Source organism: Sturnira hondurensis, unplaced genomic scaffold (assembly GCF_014824575.4).
Source record: "Sturnira hondurensis isolate 20B ecotype Veracruz unplaced genomic scaffold, ASM1482457v3 Scaffold0013994, whole genome shotgun sequence".
Taxonomy (NCBI): Eukaryota; Metazoa; Chordata; class Mammalia; order Chiroptera; family Phyllostomidae; genus Sturnira; species Sturnira hondurensis.
Genome location: NW_028086625.1, coordinates 1,402,212 through 1,421,880, shown reverse-complemented (window position 1 = coordinate 1,421,880; position 19,669 = coordinate 1,402,212). Strand labels below are relative to the sequence as shown.

General features: G+C 53.9%; 2 protein-coding genes across 14 annotated transcripts; one reads left to right on the top strand and one right to left on the bottom strand.

Annotated features, from left to right (window-relative positions):
- Positions 1 to 44: 44 nt before the first annotated feature.
- PRAF2 (PRA1 domain family member 2) lies at positions 45 to 2,577 on the top strand. Its single transcript, XM_037062470.1, has 3 exons — positions 45 to 448; positions 1,481 to 1,698; positions 2,129 to 2,577. Exons 1-3 carry the CDS (start codon positions 270 to 272, stop codon positions 2,266 to 2,268), a joined length of 537 nt encoding a protein of 178 aa, XP_036918365.1. The 5' UTR covers positions 45 to 269; the 3' UTR covers positions 2,269 to 2,577.
- An 859-nt stretch (positions 2,578 to 3,436) lies between these two features.
- On the bottom strand, positions 3,437 to 18,649 carry CCDC120 (coiled-coil domain containing 120). 13 transcript variants are annotated; one of them, XM_037062456.1, is made up of 13 exons: positions 18,345 to 18,649; positions 13,401 to 13,564; positions 12,627 to 12,700; positions 10,149 to 10,248; positions 9,890 to 9,980; positions 9,619 to 9,752; positions 8,787 to 8,927; positions 8,128 to 8,404; positions 7,709 to 7,771; positions 7,295 to 7,469; positions 7,064 to 7,162; positions 5,053 to 5,967; positions 3,437 to 4,584 (listed from the first exon to the last, which is right to left on the bottom strand). In XM_037062456.1, the coding sequence occupies exons 5-13, from the start codon at positions 9,936 to 9,938 to the stop codon at positions 4,470 to 4,472; spliced, it is 1,968 nt and encodes a 655-aa protein (XP_036918351.1). In that variant the 5' UTR covers positions 9,939 to 9,980; positions 10,149 to 10,248; positions 12,627 to 12,700; positions 13,401 to 13,564; positions 18,345 to 18,649; the 3' UTR covers positions 3,437 to 4,469. The 13 variants fall into 13 exon arrangements, with proteins under 13 accessions (XP_036918351.1, XP_036918352.1, XP_036918355.1 ...); XM_037062457.1 differs by having other exon boundaries at positions 12,665 to 12,700; XM_037062460.1 differs by having other exon boundaries at positions 12,671 to 12,700.
- Positions 18,650 to 19,669: the final 1,020 nt, after the last annotated feature.

Genomic DNA, 19,669 nt, shown 5'->3' with positions numbered 1-19,669 from the left:
AACAATCCCTCTTGGCGCCCCCGTCCGGGAGCGCATAGGAACTCGCTGCGGATACTTAGTTTCCCTGCAGCCCCTGCTGCTTACTGTTCCGGTATTTGCATTCCCGGTCACGTGTTTTTGCTGCGCTTGCGCTATCTACCTGGGTGGATACGGTAGCGGCTTGCCCCGCCCAGACTCCATTTCCCAATGTCCGCTGCAGTGGCGCGGGGAATAACGGGCATTGTAGTCCAGCTGCTCTTCTGGCTGGTCCATCTACATCGACTTGCAGGATGTCGGAGGTGCGGCTGCCACCACTACGTGCCCTGGATGACTTCATTCTGGGGTCCGCGCGTCTGGCAGCCCCAGATCCGTGCGACCTACAACGATGGTGCCATCGCGTCATCAACAACCTCCTCTACTACCAAACCAACTACCTTGTCTGCTTCGGCTTCAGTCTTTCGCTGGCTGGGTGAGGGAGGGAGGCGCCAGTTGGCCGGGGATGCCTGCAGGGTATAGAGGGTGGGCCGTGGGATTCTGTAAACAGGGAAGGGTAACCTGGGGAGGGGAGGCTGCAAGGCATGGGAAGGCACATTCAGTAGAATTGGAAAGTCTAAGGTGCTTGGGAGTGGGGGGACTCGAAGTGAATGGGACCTAGTTATAAGGAGGGCCTGGGGCTGAATACAACCTGACTGAGGGGGGCATGAGGGGGCTACTGGGGCTGGAAGGAAGACCCAGTGGAGATGGAGAACGTGGAACTGAAGGAGAAACAGTGGGGAGGTAGACCTGAAAGAGAGCTTTAAAATGGGTCGCGAGTGTGTCTGGGGGTGGTGGAGCAATGTTACTGATGGGGCCAGGTTAAGGGGGTCCTGGAGGCCTTAGGGCAAGGACAGGGATCGTCGCTATGGTGGAGTTGAAGGGTTTGGAGGGTGAACTTGTGGAGGATCTAGGTTTGGAGGGGAGTCTGTCTGACTGGAGCGCAGTAGGAACAGATACATTGTTGGGGAGCTTGAACCAAGAGGGAGGACCCAGGGATAGAAGGCCTGAGACCTGAGAGCAATGGAGAACCTAGAGGAGGGACTTGGGTGGGGTCTAAAGCCTGGAAGGGGATCCTTTAAGGACCTTGGGCCTGGGAGAGGGAAATGTGTTGACACAGAAGGCCTGGAAAAAGAATCCGCAAGGGTTGGTTGGACTCAAATGGGTTTGGGGGCAGGATGGGGTGGGGTTACTGGAGAGGGGCCCAGCAGGGGTAGAGTCAGGAGGAAAGACTTGGGGAAGGAGCCTATCAAGGTGGGAGGGGCTGAAGCTCCGGAACATGGGACCATAGGATTGTGAAGAAGGGAATCGGAAATCCTGGAGGGTGGACCTGTTGGAAATGGGGCTGGCGGGAGGGTCCAGAGAGTGGGGACCTAAGCTCTTAGGGCTTGCATGGCCGTCTTGGGAGGTTTAGAGGCGGGGCGGCTCTCTCGACTGATCTACTGGCTTAGTTCTATTGTCCCTGCAGGTACGTGCGCCCGCTGCACACCCTCCTAAGCGCACTGGTGGTGGCGGTGGCCCTCGGGGTGCTGGTGTGGGCTGCTGAGAGTCGCGCAGCCGTGCGCCGCTGCCGCCGCAGTCACCCCGCCGCCTGCCTGGCCGCAGTGCTTGCCGTTGGCCTCCTGATTCTCTGGGCAGTGGGCGGCGCTTGCACCTTCCTGCTCAGCATTGCTGGGCCTGTACTTTGTGAGTCTCCACTACCACTACCCTGAGATAGCGGGGAACAAGGCCAGCACTTGGCGCCAGGCTGGCCTTGCCTTGGTTCCTGGGTGGAGGGGGGGGGGGCTGGGAGGACCTGGTGGGTGTGGCCACACTCCTTTACAAAGCACCTTCCCTGGCTTTGCTCCCCTTGTTTGGGAACGCCCTTCTTAATTCTGCTTTTCTGGCTCTCTCTCCTGGTATTAAGTTTCTTCCACCAGCCACATCCCCCTTACTGTGTGCCCTCCCTGGTCACGCCCCTGTTGCCAGGCGTTGCTCGGCCAGTTTCAGGATCGGAGGTGTTTTGTCCACTGACCAGTGGCCTGCCTGTACTGTTCCCCTTTGTGGGCCACCATTGGCTAAAGGCTGATGTCCCATTCCACTGACCACTGACCACTCCTTTCGGTATTGCCCATAGTGATCCTGGTGCATGCCTCGCTACGCCTGCGCAACCTCAAGAACAAGATTGAGAACAAGATTGAGAGCATTGGTCTCAAGCGGACGCCAATGGGGCTGCTACTGGAGGCACTGGGACAAGAGCAGGAGGCTGGATCCTAGGGCCCTGGGATCTATACCCAAGACCTGGAGAATGCTATTCCCACCCCGGCTCTTAACCAGGATTCAAAGCACTTTCCCACCCCTTAAAACAGGAGCCCCTTGTCCATTTCAGAAAGCAGGACACCTGTAACCGTTCCTCTGCCTCAGCCCTGAGATCCAAAACTGGAATAACCCTCATATCCAGTCCCCATTACCCAGGGAACCAGAGTCTTCCCCAGCTCTGAACTTGGGACACAGAGCCACCCACATCTAGCCAAAAACTGGGGCTTGAAAACCTGAGTATACGTGGCCAACATCAAACTGGACAGATACCCCCCCCAACCCCAAACTGGGACCTACTTGTCCCCCATGCTCAACCCCAAAGCTGTGGGATGTGGGACCAAGGCATTCTCAAATCTTGAACCTTAGACCAAGGTTTTTCCATGCCACACTCCAGCTTCGAACCCAGATCAAATCATTGCCAAATCTTGACCCTAGGACCCAAGTTTTCAGTCCCCCTCTGGGTGGAAATCGGGTATCCTGACCCTGTTGAACCCTTGGCCCCAAGTAACTCCACTCACCAGTCCCATTTGCCCCCCTCCAGCTCTGCTTAGGGATTCTGCCTCTCATCCTCTGCCAACGTTCCACAGTGGCAAGGGCCATGGGGATGGGGGTAGCCCCAACTTGGAATGAAGTATATATATATATATATATATACATATATATATATACATATATCAGTGTTGCTGCAGCAATAAAGGCTGTTACGTGGCTCAAGCCAATTGGACCTCCTAGATAAAGACTGCACATTTCAATGGGCTACAGCGGCCTTCTGCTTTTCAATTCTGCTAAGACTCTGATTGGGTCTCTGGGAAATATGTGGGCTGATGTGGTGAGCTCTCCTTCTGGGAATACGTTACCATAGTGGCATAATGCACAGGTGGTTGAGGGCATGCAGTGTTCCCATTATCATTTGTATTACTAAGGGCTCTTGCTCAGGGATAGCCAGAAATCTGGCCACAGGCAAAGAGTTGACACATGTGACAAAACAAGTAAAGCCAAACTGGTTGACATCACAGGCTATTCCCATGGTTTTATGTTTTTCATAACACGATGTTAAAAAAAATTACCTGGTCTTAACTATGGGTGTGGGTCCCAAGACAAGGCAGGGAGAAGAGCAACACATGGGTTCAGTTTACACATTTATTCTAGAAATCCCCTTCCAGTGTGGGTAGTGTGTTGGGCCCCAGTTTTGTTGGTACAAAAGAAAAGTTTAACACCAGGTTAAGGGGGTATCGGGACCGCCCCCCCCCCAGCTCCAGAAAGTCACAGACAGGTATAGAAAACACAGCTTGTGTCGATTTGTTTAAAAAGTGGTGGATGGAAGGAAAGCCAAGGAAGACGTGACGCAGCCTATGGCCAGGTGTCACCTGAGGATTTTACTGGCATCTACCAAGTTCCACCACGGCAGCATCCAGGACACAACACGCCCAAGGGCTCTGTCTTTGGGCCCTCCTGCAGAGCCTCCAGAGTAGAGATAGTCAGGGAAGAGGCTGCCGCCAAAGGCTGGGCCATCTCACCCTGGAAGCAGAGGAAGTGGGCACAGACAGGCAGATAGGGATGGGGGCTCCTTCTGGTACCTCTGGAGTGGGAAAATGAACCCAAGCCCCCCCCCCATCCAGATTTCAGTCCTTCCAAATGTAGGCAGAGAGCTTAACTCCCCAACAAGTGCCCTGGTGGGGGGGGGGGATGGCAGGGACTTCTGTTCACATTAGAGCCCCTAGCTGCCCCAAACAGGGCCCCGCTACTCTATATGGTCCACTTTGTGGAGGGGGTTCCTGAATGGAACAGGCTGGGCATAGGACAGGAATGAACCCAACCAGATGAGATCACAGTTTCCCTTTTGTAAAACTTCTAGTGTCGGGGAAAGACAGTGAAAACCTAAATCACAACTGTAAACAGAAATGGAGGAGGCTTGGAGCTCCTACTACACCATCTCCCTCCTTCAGACTGTGAGGGCCCCCAGTTTCCAGCACAGTATGAGAAGAGAAGCAGGGCATCAAACACCTTCGTGGGCCTATGGGGAGCCAGGGGCATTGGAAGAGGTTGGCACTTCCCCGCCCAGGACCAAGAGCAACCACACCCTAGGGCTCAGCGAGGTCAGCTGTGTGCTCTCCAGACTGGAGTCATGCCCAGGACAACAAGGGGCATATCGGGAGGGTTCAAACCAGTGTCCCTGGGGTCTGAGGGTCAGAACTGGAGGACTGCTCCCCCTCTAGCGTCAGGTCACTTAACCGAGCGCTCAGCTCCGGGGGGTACAGGAAGTCCACGTAGTATCTTTAGAAGGGGTAGCAGGAATCCGGAGGACAGGGTGGAAAGACAAAGAGAGGAAAAGAGGCTCATTAAAGAGGTAGAGGGAGGCAAAGGACAGCACCTTAAGGCTCAAAAGCGTGGGGCGTGGCAAAAAGAGGAAGAGAAAAATGAGGGCACAGGATGTCCCTTCCTCCCAGCACCCTGGTTCCAAGGTTCATTTTCAACTGACATGCACTGGTTGTTAAAATATGAAAATTCATCTACATCTTGGTAAAGAACTGCTGTTGCCAGGGCCCAAGATACCCCTCCACCAATACCCCAGGGACTAACGTAGGTCAGGCAGGGCCCAGTGACCCCGTGCCAAGACTGCAGCTAGCATTCTCATGGTCCAAGTCAATTAGCTCTCACGACTGACTACCTGCCCCTTAGCCTGGAGATCTCTGCCGTCTACCTCAAGACACCCCTACCCATCAGTAAAAGCACCCCCCATACCTGCTGGAGACAGGGGGCGCCGTGAAACTCCTCGAGTGCGGGAGGGGTGCCTGGTTGGGAGTCCCATACAGCGCCTGGCCCACCTCATAGCAGCGGGAATGGAGGAAGGGTGGGTGTTGTGGGCCTATGTGGGAGAGCACCGGCCGACGCTGGGGCACCGCAGCCACTCCCGAGTTCCGGATGTACCAGTCCCGTAGCCCCTCCAGGGCAAGGCTCTTGTGGCCACTGCGCTCACCAGCCGGAGGGATACGGGTGGGTGGAGGCATCCATAGGAGAGGATTTGGATGCACCTCTGGGCCCTCTGCAGCCTCCAGGGGCAGGCCACAGGGCTTGGTGCGGGTGGCACGGGAGTGGGGGTCTTTGCTGCGAAGGAGGGGGCTACTGCCATCAGCTGCATACACAGATGGTGGGCCCGGGAACATGGTGAGGAGCCCATCCCGGCGGGAGAAGGGTCCTGGGACCTCAGCTGTAGGTAGCAGCTCCCCTGAGCCTGGCCCACCAATACCACGGGGCAGGCCCCGGTCCAGGGAATAGTCCAAGAGGAAGTCCCCACACACAGGTGGGAGCCGGGGGGGCCCACGGGAGGCAGGGGCAGCTGAGCTGGGCCGGGCAGCCCGTGGAGGGTCTGGGGGGCCAACTGTGCGGGAGGAGAAGGCAGGGACTGGTTGGGGGCACTCATACAGGACCTCACTGCTCTTGCAGACCGGGGGACCAGTGGCAGGGGGAACCAAAGGTGCAGGTGGGGAGCCAGCTCCCCCTGCAGCTGCACGGTCCACTAGCAGGGCCTCAGAGCTGTTGCTGCGGCGGGTGCGAGCTGCAAAGAGCGAGGCGCGGTCCGAGACTGGGTCCGCCCGGGGAAAGCCCATCTGGGAGTCCTGGCTGCCGGACCACTGGCGAGAATGGAGGCCTTCAGGTCTGGGGGAGTGGAGGTGGGAGTGATGGGAGGAAAGTCAGGTATGTCGGGCAGATGGGCTGAGTGCCCTAGGTCCGTACCATACTTCTCTTTGAGCCTTCACTTCTTCATCCCCCAGATGGACCCAGAACTAGACATTGTGTGTATAAATTTGTTAGGTAGAGGTATGTAAATGGCAGCAGAGGTTCTGTCCCCGACTTGGGGGCAGAGGGATTAAAAATGTATCGGCGGGGCCTGTGGCTGTTAGCTCCAAGGGAGACGTCAGTGTGTGTAGGGCTAGAGAGGAAATGCTGACAGGAGAAGGCCCAGAAGAGGGCTCTTCCAGACAAATATGACCAGCACCCTCTGCTAAGGCACTTCTCATGGCTCCCCACCTCCTCCGCAATGAGGTCCTAATCCTTAGGCCTGGAATTTAAGACCCCTTCTAAACTTTCTGTGCCCCCCCCCGCATTTGTATGAACCATCCAAAACTATCATCCCAATAGCCACCGTCACAGAATGCGTGTGCCATGAGGACCAAGACTGTTCTGTTCATAGCTTAAGAAAAGCAGGCACTAGTATTTAAAATGCAGTAGACGACTGGTTAAAAGCATGGACTCTAGAGTCAAACTTGTCTGGGTTCAAATGCCAGGTCTTTGGTTTACTAACAAGTCACTGAACTTCTCTGTCCCTCAGTCTCCTCATCTATAAAATGGGAATAACAATAGCACCTCCTCCTAAGGATCTTGCAATGATTAAATGAGTTGATACCATGTAAAGCACTGATCTCTAGCAGGTACTTAGTACTCAGTGCATGTTAACCAGAACTAAATCACGCCCAGAGCGTCTTTCAAAGGCAGATATTATTATGCCCATTTCACAAATGAGGAAACCAAGATTCAGAGAAGGAAAATGACTTGTCCAAAGTGCACAGAAAAGCCCACAGGCAATCATTAGGGTTTCTGCCCCAAATCCCCACCCGCTTCTTCTCTACCAAGCAACTTCTATTCACCTTCCATAGACCAGTCTCTCATATCCCACACCCTTTGGTAATGCTCTCTCAGTTAGAACTAACAGTTCCCTCCTCTGATCCTCAAACACACCCCCAAACTCCCTTACTTGCACAGCTGGGGGCCAGTGCCCCGGGTGAGGACAGGGGTGGCAGGCACACTTCGCCCCTCAAAACTGGAGGCACTCCTGGGCAGCGAGCGTGTGGGGCTAGAGAGAGATGAGCAGGCCCAGGGAGGGGTCCATATTAGAGACAGTCCCCAGCAGCAGGCCCTCCTGCCACCAAGGTTCAGGACCCTACTCCTGGCTCATTGAGAAAGGGGGGAAGGGTCTTATCCGCACCTGGTGGGGCTGGCCACAGAGTTCCGCCGGCTCTTCAGGTCCCCATAAAGGTCTGATGGGGGTGGTTTCCATGGGGTTCGCCGCTCAGGGCTGCCCCCAGATACTGCCCGCAGCTGGTCCCAGGTTTTGGGTGGTGAGGGACGCTCAGCCAGAGGGAAGCAGCCACGAGGCTCCTCTGGGTGGAAGGGAGAAAGAGGGTGAGAATTCAATAAGAAGGGGTGCAATAGGTTGTAGGCAAAGCAAAGGGTAGGGTTTGGGAGGCAGGGAGGGGCGGAGGGCTGGGCAGGGCTGAGCAGGCTAAAAGTAGAGACAGGAGCCCCACTGGAGGATGTGCCGTGGCTAAGGAGAAGCTGTAGAGGGAGGGGAGGGATTGAACATCAAAGGATGGGGGGTTTGGGTGACAGGGGTCCTCACCATTATCATGGCTAGCCCCAGACTCTGAGAGGGAGCTGCTCTCCGAGTGCAGAACTACATCATCTACAGGCAAGAAGGGAGAGACCCCAGCCCATCCATACCAGGCCTAGGGTCATCCCCTTATACCACTGGCAGGTCTCCTCCCCACCCTGTACCCTCTCTGAGAATCTACCTTTACTTGAATTCCAGACCACCAGAGACTTGACTCTGAACTTTCCCGGGGCCTTATGGATCAGTTCCCAATGGCCCCAACCTTGCCCAGAGCTGGTTTATCACCACCCCTCTTTCTGTTTGGTTTCCTTAGGTTCTGCCCGCTGCTCACTTTTCAATGGCTGTTCCCCTCACCGCACCTCTACCTTGTCCCTCAGCCAAAGTCCATTCCCATGCTTGCACTGGTGAGATGACAGAGCATGGCTCACCTTGGCTAAGCAGAGCAAGACGCGTGCCCAGGCAGACACCCTGGGCAGTGATAACTGCCCCTGTGGACAGTGGGAGCACTGGGAGGCCGAGGCGGGCTCGGAGGTCCCCGAGCTGCTCCTCCAGCTCATGCAGCCTCCGCAAAGCGTCTGCTTGGACCTGGCGCCGGCGCCGGCGCTGCTCAGCACTCAGCTCAGGGGCCAAGGCCAGGCGACGGGCAGCTGCCGCGATCTGCTGCTGCACTGACACCTCGCGTTCCAGAGCGTCGAGAGCCAGCTCCTGCAGGGCCCACCAGAGAGGGTGGGGTAGAATTAAATGTTGGAAAATGCCAAGCACAGGGACCAGGAGGTGGAACAGCCCATCTACACTGAAGGCGGGACCTGTTCCTTCCGGGGGTGGGGCTTCTTCCCTCTCGGGGTAGGACCTGTCCGGATTAAGGTCTGGGCCTATTCATCTCCCAGAGGGCATTAACAGTTTTCCTAACAGTTAGAGACCAGCATCCCGTCTCTGACTGGGAACCTCCCTCCCTCAGGCCAGATTCCTTTTCATCTTGACATCTCCTTCCCCTGAATGCAACCCCCCCACTCTGCCCAGGTTCTCTCCAGGCTCCTCCTCTGTATCTGTTCCACCCCCAACTTGTTCTCCCAGACCATCTGCTCACCTCAGCAGGGCACAAGGAGTGGTGTGTTGGATTGGGGGGTGGTGGAGGATAGGCTCGTGCTGCAGGGGGCCGCCGGCGGACCAACTGGGGCCGTTCACCAGGCTCCAGCGGGCACTCAGGGGGCAACTGGCCAGTTAACTCCTGGGGGGGCAGAACGGCAGGACTGAGAGACTATCAGAGGTTAGTTGGAGTGACGGGGCAAAGCGGTAATGACTACAGAAGCTACAGAAGTCCTACTAGGAGCCCAGTTCTGCTTGGCATAGCATGCTTGTTATTTCTCTTCCTTCTCCCAATTCTCCACCAGGGACGTGCCCAGGCTGGACTCCCAGCCCCTTGATGGCCCAAATCCCAGGCAGTGAGCATGGGAGGCAGGAAGGCTTGTTTTGAAAATCATAATTTCTGATTTTTTTATGAAGATGACACTATCTATACACTGCATATTATAGAACATTCCTTCATGGCCTGGTGCTGTATGCTCTGAACTACATTATCATTTCTGGCAAGCTGTGCGGACAGTCACACCAAGAGGGATAAATCAACACTATAAATCACCCTGTGTCAGTTCAGATCAGATTTTACTGCCAAATTTTGGAAACAGCAATTGTTTTGTGAGGGTTTTTGGACTTCAAACTGCAGATGAGGGTGGGGGATGTGGGTGTCCACTGCCCTATTTTATTGATTCTAAGAAATCTAAGCTGAACTTTGAGAAGCTAGAGAGTGACAGGGAATTTGCAGGTCAGACAAGTGGGTCAGCAACGGCCACCCCAGTGTGCCTACCTAGGGCCCCTGGCTCCTCATCCCCACTGCCACACATTTAGGGCCAGGCCCTTACCGCCTCTTGGAGGCACACTTTGCGTAGCTCCTGAAGTTTCAGGCTCAAGGCCTCCTGCAAAGCCCGCTGCCGGTCTAGCAGTCCCCTCAGACGCTCTGACTTCACCTGAGGGGCAGCCTCTCCAAACAGGGCAGCTGGACACAGAGGGAGCAAAGATCAGTGGGGCAGCCAAGCATCCTGCATCCTGTGGGGCCAGGAACCATCCCTTCCCCAATGGGCTGGCAGGGGGTGACTCAGAGCAAGGGAGGCAGGGGGGGGGACAGACACCAACCTGAGGCATTGAAAGTGGGAGAACTGATCAGCTGACCTTTGACTTCCATCCTGGTGCTGTTGCGAGGCCGTGGCTTTTGGTGGGACAAGGCCTGGCAGTGATACACCGGAGCCATTAAAAAAGCACATGTGTGGTCCCCCCATCCCCACCGCCCCAGCTTCCCCACCCCAGAAAGAAGGGATCCCCTGACCCCACCCATCTGCTTGACCTGCCCTCTCAGACTCTATATCAATGTCTGGCCTCCACTTGGCCCTGGTACCTTGGTTCCCTTCCCATTGAATGGGAGCAAAGCAAGTGAGGAGCTGGGCGGACTTACGACGCCTCCTCAGAGGCCCATGGGCCACAGTCAGGACTCTCACCTGGGAAGGGAGAATTAATATAACAGATTCAAACGACTATAACAAGAGTGAGCATTTATTAAGCACCTGAGCGCCTGGAACAGTTACCTTATATGCCACATTTAATCTTCATAACCACTTCGTGACGGCAGTTCTGTGATTATCAGTACCCCCAGCTTAGAGATGAGGAGAGTAAGACACAAAGAGACAAAATAACTTGCCTCTGGCTAAGGATAGAGTCCAAGCCCACCCCTTTGGTCCAACACTCCCTCCATCACCAAAGCCGCTCCAACCCCACCAATTCCTCACGAGCTTGCAACCTTACGGCCTTTGTCCAGCCTGTGGCCGCTGCCTAGAGCGCTCTTTTCATCTCTCACCATGCCAGCCCCTGGTCCTCACATTCTGGGACTTAAATGTGGGGACTTCCAGTGGTGGGCCCCCACATTACTTCCCCTCACAACTGCTGTCCAACAAGAGACTATGTTCCTCATACATACACAAGGACAGGAAACGTGTTTGTCCTATTTTCATCAGTATCTCTGGCATTCAGAACAATTCTGCATGCACAGCAAGTGCTCAGTGAGTGTCTGCTGGGTGAATGAAAGAATGATGAGGCAGCCGATCCAGGGATCAAGCCTAGATCTGTGGGTGGCTACTTGTCTCATCTCTATCCTGCAGCTCTGGTGTAGAAGGGAGAGTATGCACTGGGCTCTAGGACCCCTCCAGCCCCTCTGCCCACCCCAGCCTGTCCTGCACCCACAACTGACTGTCTCCTGCCTCTTTCTCTGCCTTAAGCTGCCCTGGCTGGCCATGGGGCCTGCCCTGGCTGGCCGCCAGCCCTGCCCACGTCCCCTCCTCTGGAGTTTGCTCTCTCCCTCCCACATCCTGCTTAGTCCCTAGCTGGGCAGCCAGGTGACATCACCTGCTACCACCTGGCCTGACCTGAGTTGCAGGTGGCTGGGAGGGCCTCATGAGGCCACAGAGGTCCCATCCCCACCTACCTCGAACTCCCCAGTTTATTACAACATGTTGGCTAGGTGTGGAGAGGACTCAGTCAACTGAGGAGGCGTGGGTCCAAGCCCCTTCCCCATCTACACATTGGGAAATGTGGCCAAGCTACTAATATGGCCTATAAGTTCCTCAGCAGTCCTCTTACCTGCCCCATAGGATCTGTACACCTCCTGTGGTTCCCTGTCCTCAACATCAGGGACAAGGGTCAGGACCTAAAACCCTTTTGTACATCCAGGCGGCAGCATGTGCTTTGTAGAGGCGTTCACATGCCCACCCTCTGAGGTCTAACAGCACAGTGAGTGAGGTTTCCTTGAGGTCCCAGGTCAGCCTCTTCTGCCCCTTGGATTCTGGGAGTCCTTCTACCCCAGCTTTCATATGAGTTTGAGGAAATCTCCCAGGGCTCCCCTAAACCTTCCTCTACCCCAAGAGGACTCCACTTCTCCCTGGTGGGCCTGTTCTCTAGGACTGGTCTTACATGTGACACTAACCTGCTTCAAGCCTTCCTTCTCTGGGAGCTCACAGCATCTTGGAAGTCAACACGGGGTCCAGAAAGGAACCCTGGCTCCACCCTATTAGCCTGACCTTGGGGACATAGCTAGAGCCTGAGTCATGAGATCACTGGGCAGGTTAGACACAGAGTCCACACCCCACACTGGACTTCCAAACCTCTGCCTCCGCACATCTCTGCCCTCGGCATTTTTGCCTTGGGGCCCAAAGTTGCCGGGTGCCCATCCAAAGATGATAAACAGGGGATCCCAGCAGACCCCTCTCCAACACCCTCCCACACTAGTCCCTAGGTTTCCCCACTGGTGGCCCTGTGCTTTCCCAGGGTCCCAGGATGGGCTGTAGCAGGAGCACTACCGAGAGCACTCCCACACCCAGAGGCGGGCCTAGCAGGTTTTTCAGGTCTGCCCTTCTGACACCACAACCAAGAAATTCCTGGCTATAATGACTGTTTACAATCAAGACACCTCACTGGGTGGCACCCCAACACCTTCAGTGGGACCCCCATTTCCACATCCTGCCACCATGGAAGCAAATACAAACTCCCAGTGTCTAGATTGTTCATATTGCCCTAGGGGCCCCCTGCCCCACTCTAGGTCTGGGCTCCCCTGAGAGGCTGGGCCTGGGGCTGAGGGAGGGCAGAGGCTGCTCCCGCAGGGAAGGAAAGGGGAAGAGGAAGTAGAGGGAGTGGAGAAGGGGGACTCTGGCTTCTCTTCTCCCTGATCCCTTCCCTTCCTCCATTTCCGGCAAGGGATCGGTTTCGTGCCAGGAAAGGAAGTTGTGTATTTTGGGCTTCACCTATCTACTCAGGCCCTCCTTCCTCTCTGTCCTCTTGTATGGATCTGGCTTTTTCCCATAGGGAACATTAGTCCACCCATACCCACCTCTCCCCACCTTTGGGCCCGTGTTCCCAGGTTCTCACCAATACCAGATAGGTGCTGTGGATGGCCTCAGGTACCTGAAAAAAATAGTTGTCTCCACCAGGCCCGGATCCAACTGGTAGTGGCAGTGAGCAGTGAGTGCAGTGGCAGCTGCCTAGGCCACCTCCCACTAGGCAATGGCCCAGCCTACCTGGCCAGGGACTGGGCCAGCCCATACCTTTTAACCCTTGCTTGCCTGCCACCAAAGCTCAGGCCACCCTTAGGGGAAATCTTGGGGTCATGTACCCTCAGGGTGTCCAGCATGGCCCAGAATAGAGCCTGGACCTCCTCCCTCACCCCGTACACCAAAAGAGAACTGGGGAAGAAGGGCTAAGGGTGATGGCAGTGGCGGCTGCCTCTGGTGCTGCCCAAGTTCCCAGATCAGACTCTGTCCAGCCCAGGGTACGACTGGGGAGCTGGGGTCTGGTGAGGTGCTAAGCACCCTGGAAGCCTGGGGTGTAAAATCTGTAAATCGCGTGTGTGTCTCTTGGCAGTCTGCATCCCATTCCTGAGGCCCCTGCCCTTTCTTCCCAGGGCAGGCAGGGGTGTGAGAAGGCCCTAGGGCAATTACTACCTTCACTGAGGTTAACAGCTTCCCAACTAGGGACAGAGGAGGTCAACTTTTCTAAGAAGAGACCAGGTCTCAAGATCCTACCACCTTCTGCAGTTCTAGGAGAAATCATCCTAGCAGACCAACAAAACATGCATGTGATTTAACCCCTCCCAGTCCCTACAAACCTGGGTGGATGGTGCAGACCCAGCTCCTCATAGCCAGCTTGTAGATGTGGAAGCTGAGGCTTGGAGAGGTGAAGAGGCCTGATTCTGATCACAGAGGTGTAACAGCAGGTTGAATCAGATCTTGGGGGGCTGGGCCCTGGGTTGAAGGCCACAAGAGGCTACTCCTGCAAGGGAGGACGAGTGGGAAGGGGGACTCATGCTGCTTCATATCCACACTCGGCTCCCCAACCGTATTCTTCCCCGTTGGGCATTTATGGCCAAGAGTCAAGGCAATTGAGGGCTCTGAGTCCCTATGATGTGCTGTCTCCCCCACACCACCACCTGGGCTCTGCCCCTGCACGGCACACACCACATACTCTGTGCTCCACTTGGGACCTCGGGATCCAAGCCCATCCCAGGCCCCCGCAGCAGTCCGTGCCGTGCGGTGAAAGGGCAAACTGCCTGGTGGGCCACACCTGGAGAAGAGCTCCCTCTGTACCAGCAATGCCCCACATACATGCCTCCTGCTACCCGGCCCACCTTTCTTTCTGTGAATGAGATTTCTAGCACTGAACACAAAGGCCCTTTTCATGACTCCCTTCTCCCCCCACCCCCTGTGCTGCCTGGGGCTGGCGGAGGCAGCAGTCACAAGATGGGCAACTAGGTATCGGTGGGGAGCGTCCTGTCAGCCAAGGCCTCACCCACCTCTGCTAAACACCAAGGATGTTGGAAAGAGGGATTTTTATAGAATCAGACATGAGAGGGACAAAGGTATCTGGCTGGCAGTGCAGACTGAATCTCAAGGCTTAGTTTTCCTCATCTGAAAAATGGGTAACTGGTGCTCGCAGAGTCAAGAGAGGCTAAAGTCACTTTGGATGTCAGTTCACAGTGCAAGGTCACTCACACCACGTCATTAATGATTGTCAATAACAACAATAATAACCTGATGCAGAGGTGGGCTGATGCAGAGTGAGGAGGACAGAAAAGGTAACTGGGCCTCTTCAGCCAGGCAGACAAGCAGGGCAGAGTCACACGCATACATCACTGCCCTGGTCCACGACAGCCTGGAAGCTGGCCAACCTCTAAGTCCCACTGCAGCTGGGACTGGACCGTCAGGTGACCTCATGGAGAGGTAGCAAGTGGTGGGTCTGGGGCTCAATCTAGCTCTGCCACTAACTGGCTGTGTGACTGTTTGGACAAGTTCCTTAACCTCTCTGGGCCTCACTGTCCTCATCTGTAAAATGGGGATGATGATGACCCTATGTACCTCACAGGGTTGTTGTGAGCATGACATGAGTTAATACATTCAAAGGCTGCATAGGATAGTGTCTGGCCCAAGCTAAGTGCTCAACATGTCCTGGCTGTTACAGTTAGAAGTATATCAAATTCAGGAATCAAAATATGTGTATATATGAGGTCTGCCTGGGAAAAGTCCAACCATTGTTAATATAACAAGAGTAGTTTGTGCAATGTCGATGCAACCTGGCAGCCAAGGAGAGTGGACTGGAATGTGCATGTGTCAATAACAATGAGTTCACTATACTAGTCACTGGGGATGGTAGACCCTGTTGAGTGAGCATGTGTACTGTGTGGCCATTGCATTCAAAATGACTGAGCAAGTAGAACAACAAATCTGCATCAAATTTTGCATTAAACTTGAACATTCCTCCATGGAAACTATTTGCATGATTCAGAGGGCTGCAGCTACAGCAACTAATGATTGGCAGCTTCATCACAACAACTCACCCACTCATGCATCACGTCTCATGCAGAGGTTTTTGGTGAAACATCAAATCAGCCAGGCGACTTAGCCCCCCTACAGCCCAGTTTTGGCACCCTGTGACTTCTGGCTTTTCCCAAAACTAAGATCACCTTTGAAAGGGAATAGATTTCAGGCCATTGATAAGACTCAGGAAAATACAACAAGGCAGCTGATGGTGACTGAGAGAACTGTGTGAGGTCCCAAGATGCCTACTTTGAAGGGGACTGAGGTGTCATTGCCCTAGGTACAATGTTTCTTGTACCTTGTACCTTCTGCAATAAACGTCTCTACTTTTCAGAGTATGTGGCTGGTTACTTTCTGGACAGAGCTCATAAATATGACAGACCTGGTATCCTTCAGCTTCACCTGATAAATTTGAAAGAAAGCTGTTTTCCCTCAAGTAACTTGTCCAAACTGTCACTACCAAAAATCAAGAACTAAATATATTCAGGTGAATTTCTGAGACACAGCCAGTATTCCTTAGCCTTAAAACCCTCCTTACTTGCTACCCAGACCCAGAACCCTCCCTTCTTGACAGATCAGACATATTTGAAACAGAGCTGTTTTTCCTCCTTAGCTAACCTCTCCCTACTCAACACCAAAAATGCAGAACCAGTACCCTTACTATACCAATTCTTGCCCCTGGAACGCAGGAAAATGAGAAATTTTGAATAGGCTTTTGAGTTAAAGCCATTATTTCTCATTATCTGAACTCTTCCTACTCACTAGAATGCAGAAACATTTGTTTTGTTTCTAAGACTTTATTTATTTATTTAGAGAGAATGGAAGGAAGGGAGAAAGAGAGGGAGAGACACATCGATGGGTGAGAGACACATGGATGGGTTGCCTCTTACACACCCGCAACTGAGGACCTGGCCTGCAACCCATGCGTATGTCCTCACTGGTAATCGAACCAGTTATGTTTTGTGGCTTTTGGGTTTATAGGTCGATGCTCAATCCACTGAGCCACACCAGGCAGGGCATATTTCCTTGGTTTTGTTTTTTTTAACAGCCAGTTTATCACCGCACCACCAGAAACATGTGACAAAGAGGAAGAGCAAAAGAACTGGCAGAAAATCACTGTACCTAGATAGATAGATGATAGATGGTAGATAGATAGATAGATAGATAGACAGACAGATACATATGTATGTGTGTGCATGTATATAAAAATGCAAAACCAAAGCACCTTCAGATATGTTGGGGGTCTTTCACTGTCCGAACTATCCAAACTCTCCCTCTCAGAACTCAGATTGAGGTTTGTGTTGTTAGTAATAAGTTTGGACAAATGTTTTAGATGAATGAGATGGTCATGGTGCCTCATTCCTCAAATTCTCACTACTCTCTCTGAGAAATGCAGGAACAAAACATAACTGAATAATATGTTACCTCCTCACTATCCAAATTCTCCCTGACTGTCCTCAGAATCAAGGAGATTCGGACAGCAAGGGAACTTTGTTGTTGTCACTGTTACTACTGGATGGGCGCGATTCTAACACCCAGAGACTGCCCCCCAGACCTGCCCCACAGAGGTTGGGTGAACTTAGCACTAGGATTAGTATACTTACTGCTAAGGGAGGGGGGATAAGCCCCTGCCCTATCCCACCCCAATCAAGCCCTGAAATCCCTGGCCTAGAATGTACCTTTTTTTCTGGCCAAGAAAGCAAGGGTTATGCACCCAGGGTCAAGACCAGGAAATGGGGGTGACACAACCTAGAAGAGTCACACATACCCTTAAGTCTCTCAGCCCAACATATTTGACCACCCCACCATGGGGCAGCCCCCAAACTAGCAAGGCTGGAAATACGACACAGACCTCACAGACTCCAAGAGAGTCAATGAATAATTTAGGGTGTTCTTCCACACTCGGGGAGGATGGAAAGCATAGGAACAGCTCTATGCCCTCCTAAGGCAGGGTGAGAAATGAAAGTTCTGTGTGAGATCACTGGGTGGTGGCAGGGGAAATCACATACAGAAACCACTTCAGCCACATGAGGCCCACGAGGCTACTAGTTCTTGCTCATGAAAAGAGAAGCATTTGGGACGAACTTCAGAGACAATAAAAACAGTGGAACCTCCAAGTTTAGGGCAGGGTATAATGGGACCACTGTCCTTCTGGCTCAAAGGGGATGGAAAGTGGGTGTTAGGAGGGAAGGGATCTGAACAGGGTGGAGGGGCATGGTTAGGAATGGACCAAGGGCTTGGGGTTAGGAAAAGATGAAGGGACAGGACAAGAAAGAATGTAGGGAACAAGACAAAACCGATGAAGGAGATCAGGAGGCTGGACAGAGAAGGAGCCAAGACATTCCAGGATATGGGATGGAGTGAGGCTCAGGACAAGGGTAAAGAAAAAGTAGGGGCAGCAGGGGACAAAAAAGCAGAGCAGGGGTCAGGGGTCAGGGTCAGTAAAGAACAGTAATCAGAAGACATGATGGGGGACAGGCTGAGACAGTGGTCAAAGAAAGGGATAGGAAAGTAGCAGGTACAAGATGGAGGTAATAAACAGAAAAAGACTGGGATAGAATGAGGATAAGAATGAGGACAGTGTTGGGACAAGAGAAGACAGGGGAAAACAGCACAGGGTTGAAGGCAGGAATAGGGCAGGAGACAGAGGAATGGTCTAAAGGTGATTGCCAGGATGGAGATCAGGAGTCAGGAAAAGGACCAGGGGGACAGTACAGGGTGGGGAGAAAATACAGAAGTCAGAGGTCAGGAATCTGGACAGGTGTGGATAGGACTTGGGTAAGGGAACAGGATAGGACTGTAAAGGGTTCAGAGACTGGATAAGAATTTAGGGAACAGGCAGGACAGAAACTGGGGTGATCAGGACAAGGCAAGGTGAACTTCAGGGATGGAACAGGGTCAGACAAGGATCGGGGTCAGGCCAAGGATTCTGAGAACAGAACTGGATGGAGTTTGGGGTAAGGACTAAGTACTAAGTTTAGGGGGGCAAAATAGGGGTTGAGGATGACGCCAGGCCAGAAATGGTTAGGTCAGGGGTCAGACCGAAGGTCCTGGTGTCAAGACCAGCCCGGGTTTGAGGTTTAAAACAGATATATTCAGGTTCGGCAGGGGTTGAAAGTGAGACCACAGGGTCAGAGGTCGGGGGTACGCCCGCAGCTCCATCCCCGTGGGAGTCTGGGCCCTCACCCCGCCCAGTCTCCTCCCTACCTCCCCTTCCTCCCAGAGCGGGCATTACTCACCTAGGGTCCTCGCCCCGCGGCATAGGCGGGGTCGGTGTGGGCTGGGAGGGATGGTGGGAGCACCCCTTTCTCACGGCCCCCCTGCTTGCCCCCGAGCTCACGCCCGCTCCCCTTCCACGCCCTGTGGTGGGCCGCGTTCGGTGGCACCGCTGTTAGCCGTGGGGGCCAGATGAGGGACGCGGGTAGGGTGGGAGAGCAGCGCCGGCTCTGACGCTGGCGGTGGACCCCGGCCCCCCCTCACGAATAACTCGGGTTTGTCTGCTCTCTGCTGCACGGCCGCTGAGCTCCAGCCTGCGGGGTGTGGAGGGGGGCGGGGGATGGGGGAGCTGACAGGGGGCGGGACGCGAGACCACAGCAGCGGAGGAGACCAAGTGCGCAGGCGCCAGTTCAGGTCGTCGAGCCGGGGGAGCGCCAGGAGCAAACCCACTGGGAGCGCGTGCGCACACGCTTTTTCGAGGGCGGCACACCACTCCCCTCCCCTAGCCTCGCTCCCTCCTCCCAGCCACGCCCCCTCAATGATCAGTCTGGCGCCCACCACCCTAAGTACCCCAATAACGAACCACCAAGCAGTACCTCAAACTACCTTCTGTCAGACACCACCCACCACATTTCTAAACTCCCCAAACTACCCTTCGTGCCCCAAATGCACCCCAAACCACAGTTCATCATCCCCTGAATTGTATCCCCAAACTACTACACACTGATTCCAAGCAATACCCCCAATCTGCCCTCCATGGGCACCCAAGCTGTACAAACTACCCTCCACTACCCCCAGACTGTTCCCTCAAGTCATCTGCAATCAGCCCTGAAACCATTAACCTCCAAAAAGCCCTTTCAATCACCCTCCATCTACCTCCAATATACACCCTGAACACCCTCTATTGACCCCAAACTACTCTCCATGTACCCTTCTAAACATGCTCTATTCATCCCCAAATGGCTCTTCAAGAGAACTCAACACGACCCCAAAACTCTCAACTAGCTTTGGTGTGGCCCCTTGTACCCCAAATCAATTTCAATAGTTACTAGCTCCACTTCCAAATCATGTTTTGTGAACCCCCTACCAAATATTTTATTGACCAACCCCATACCCTGCAACCCTTATCACTATCTGATATAGTTCCAACTACTCAATGTGATCCTTTAACTGTGCTTCAAACTACCCTCCAACACCCTCTCCACCTCCCAACCACATTCCACAGATCCAAACTCCACCTCCAAAGCACTTTCCAACAGTCCCCAACTATACCTCCATGTAATCACCAACCTTCTGTCTGTAGTTACCCAATTGGACCCCCAAATCATACTTCAGTGACCCAAATATA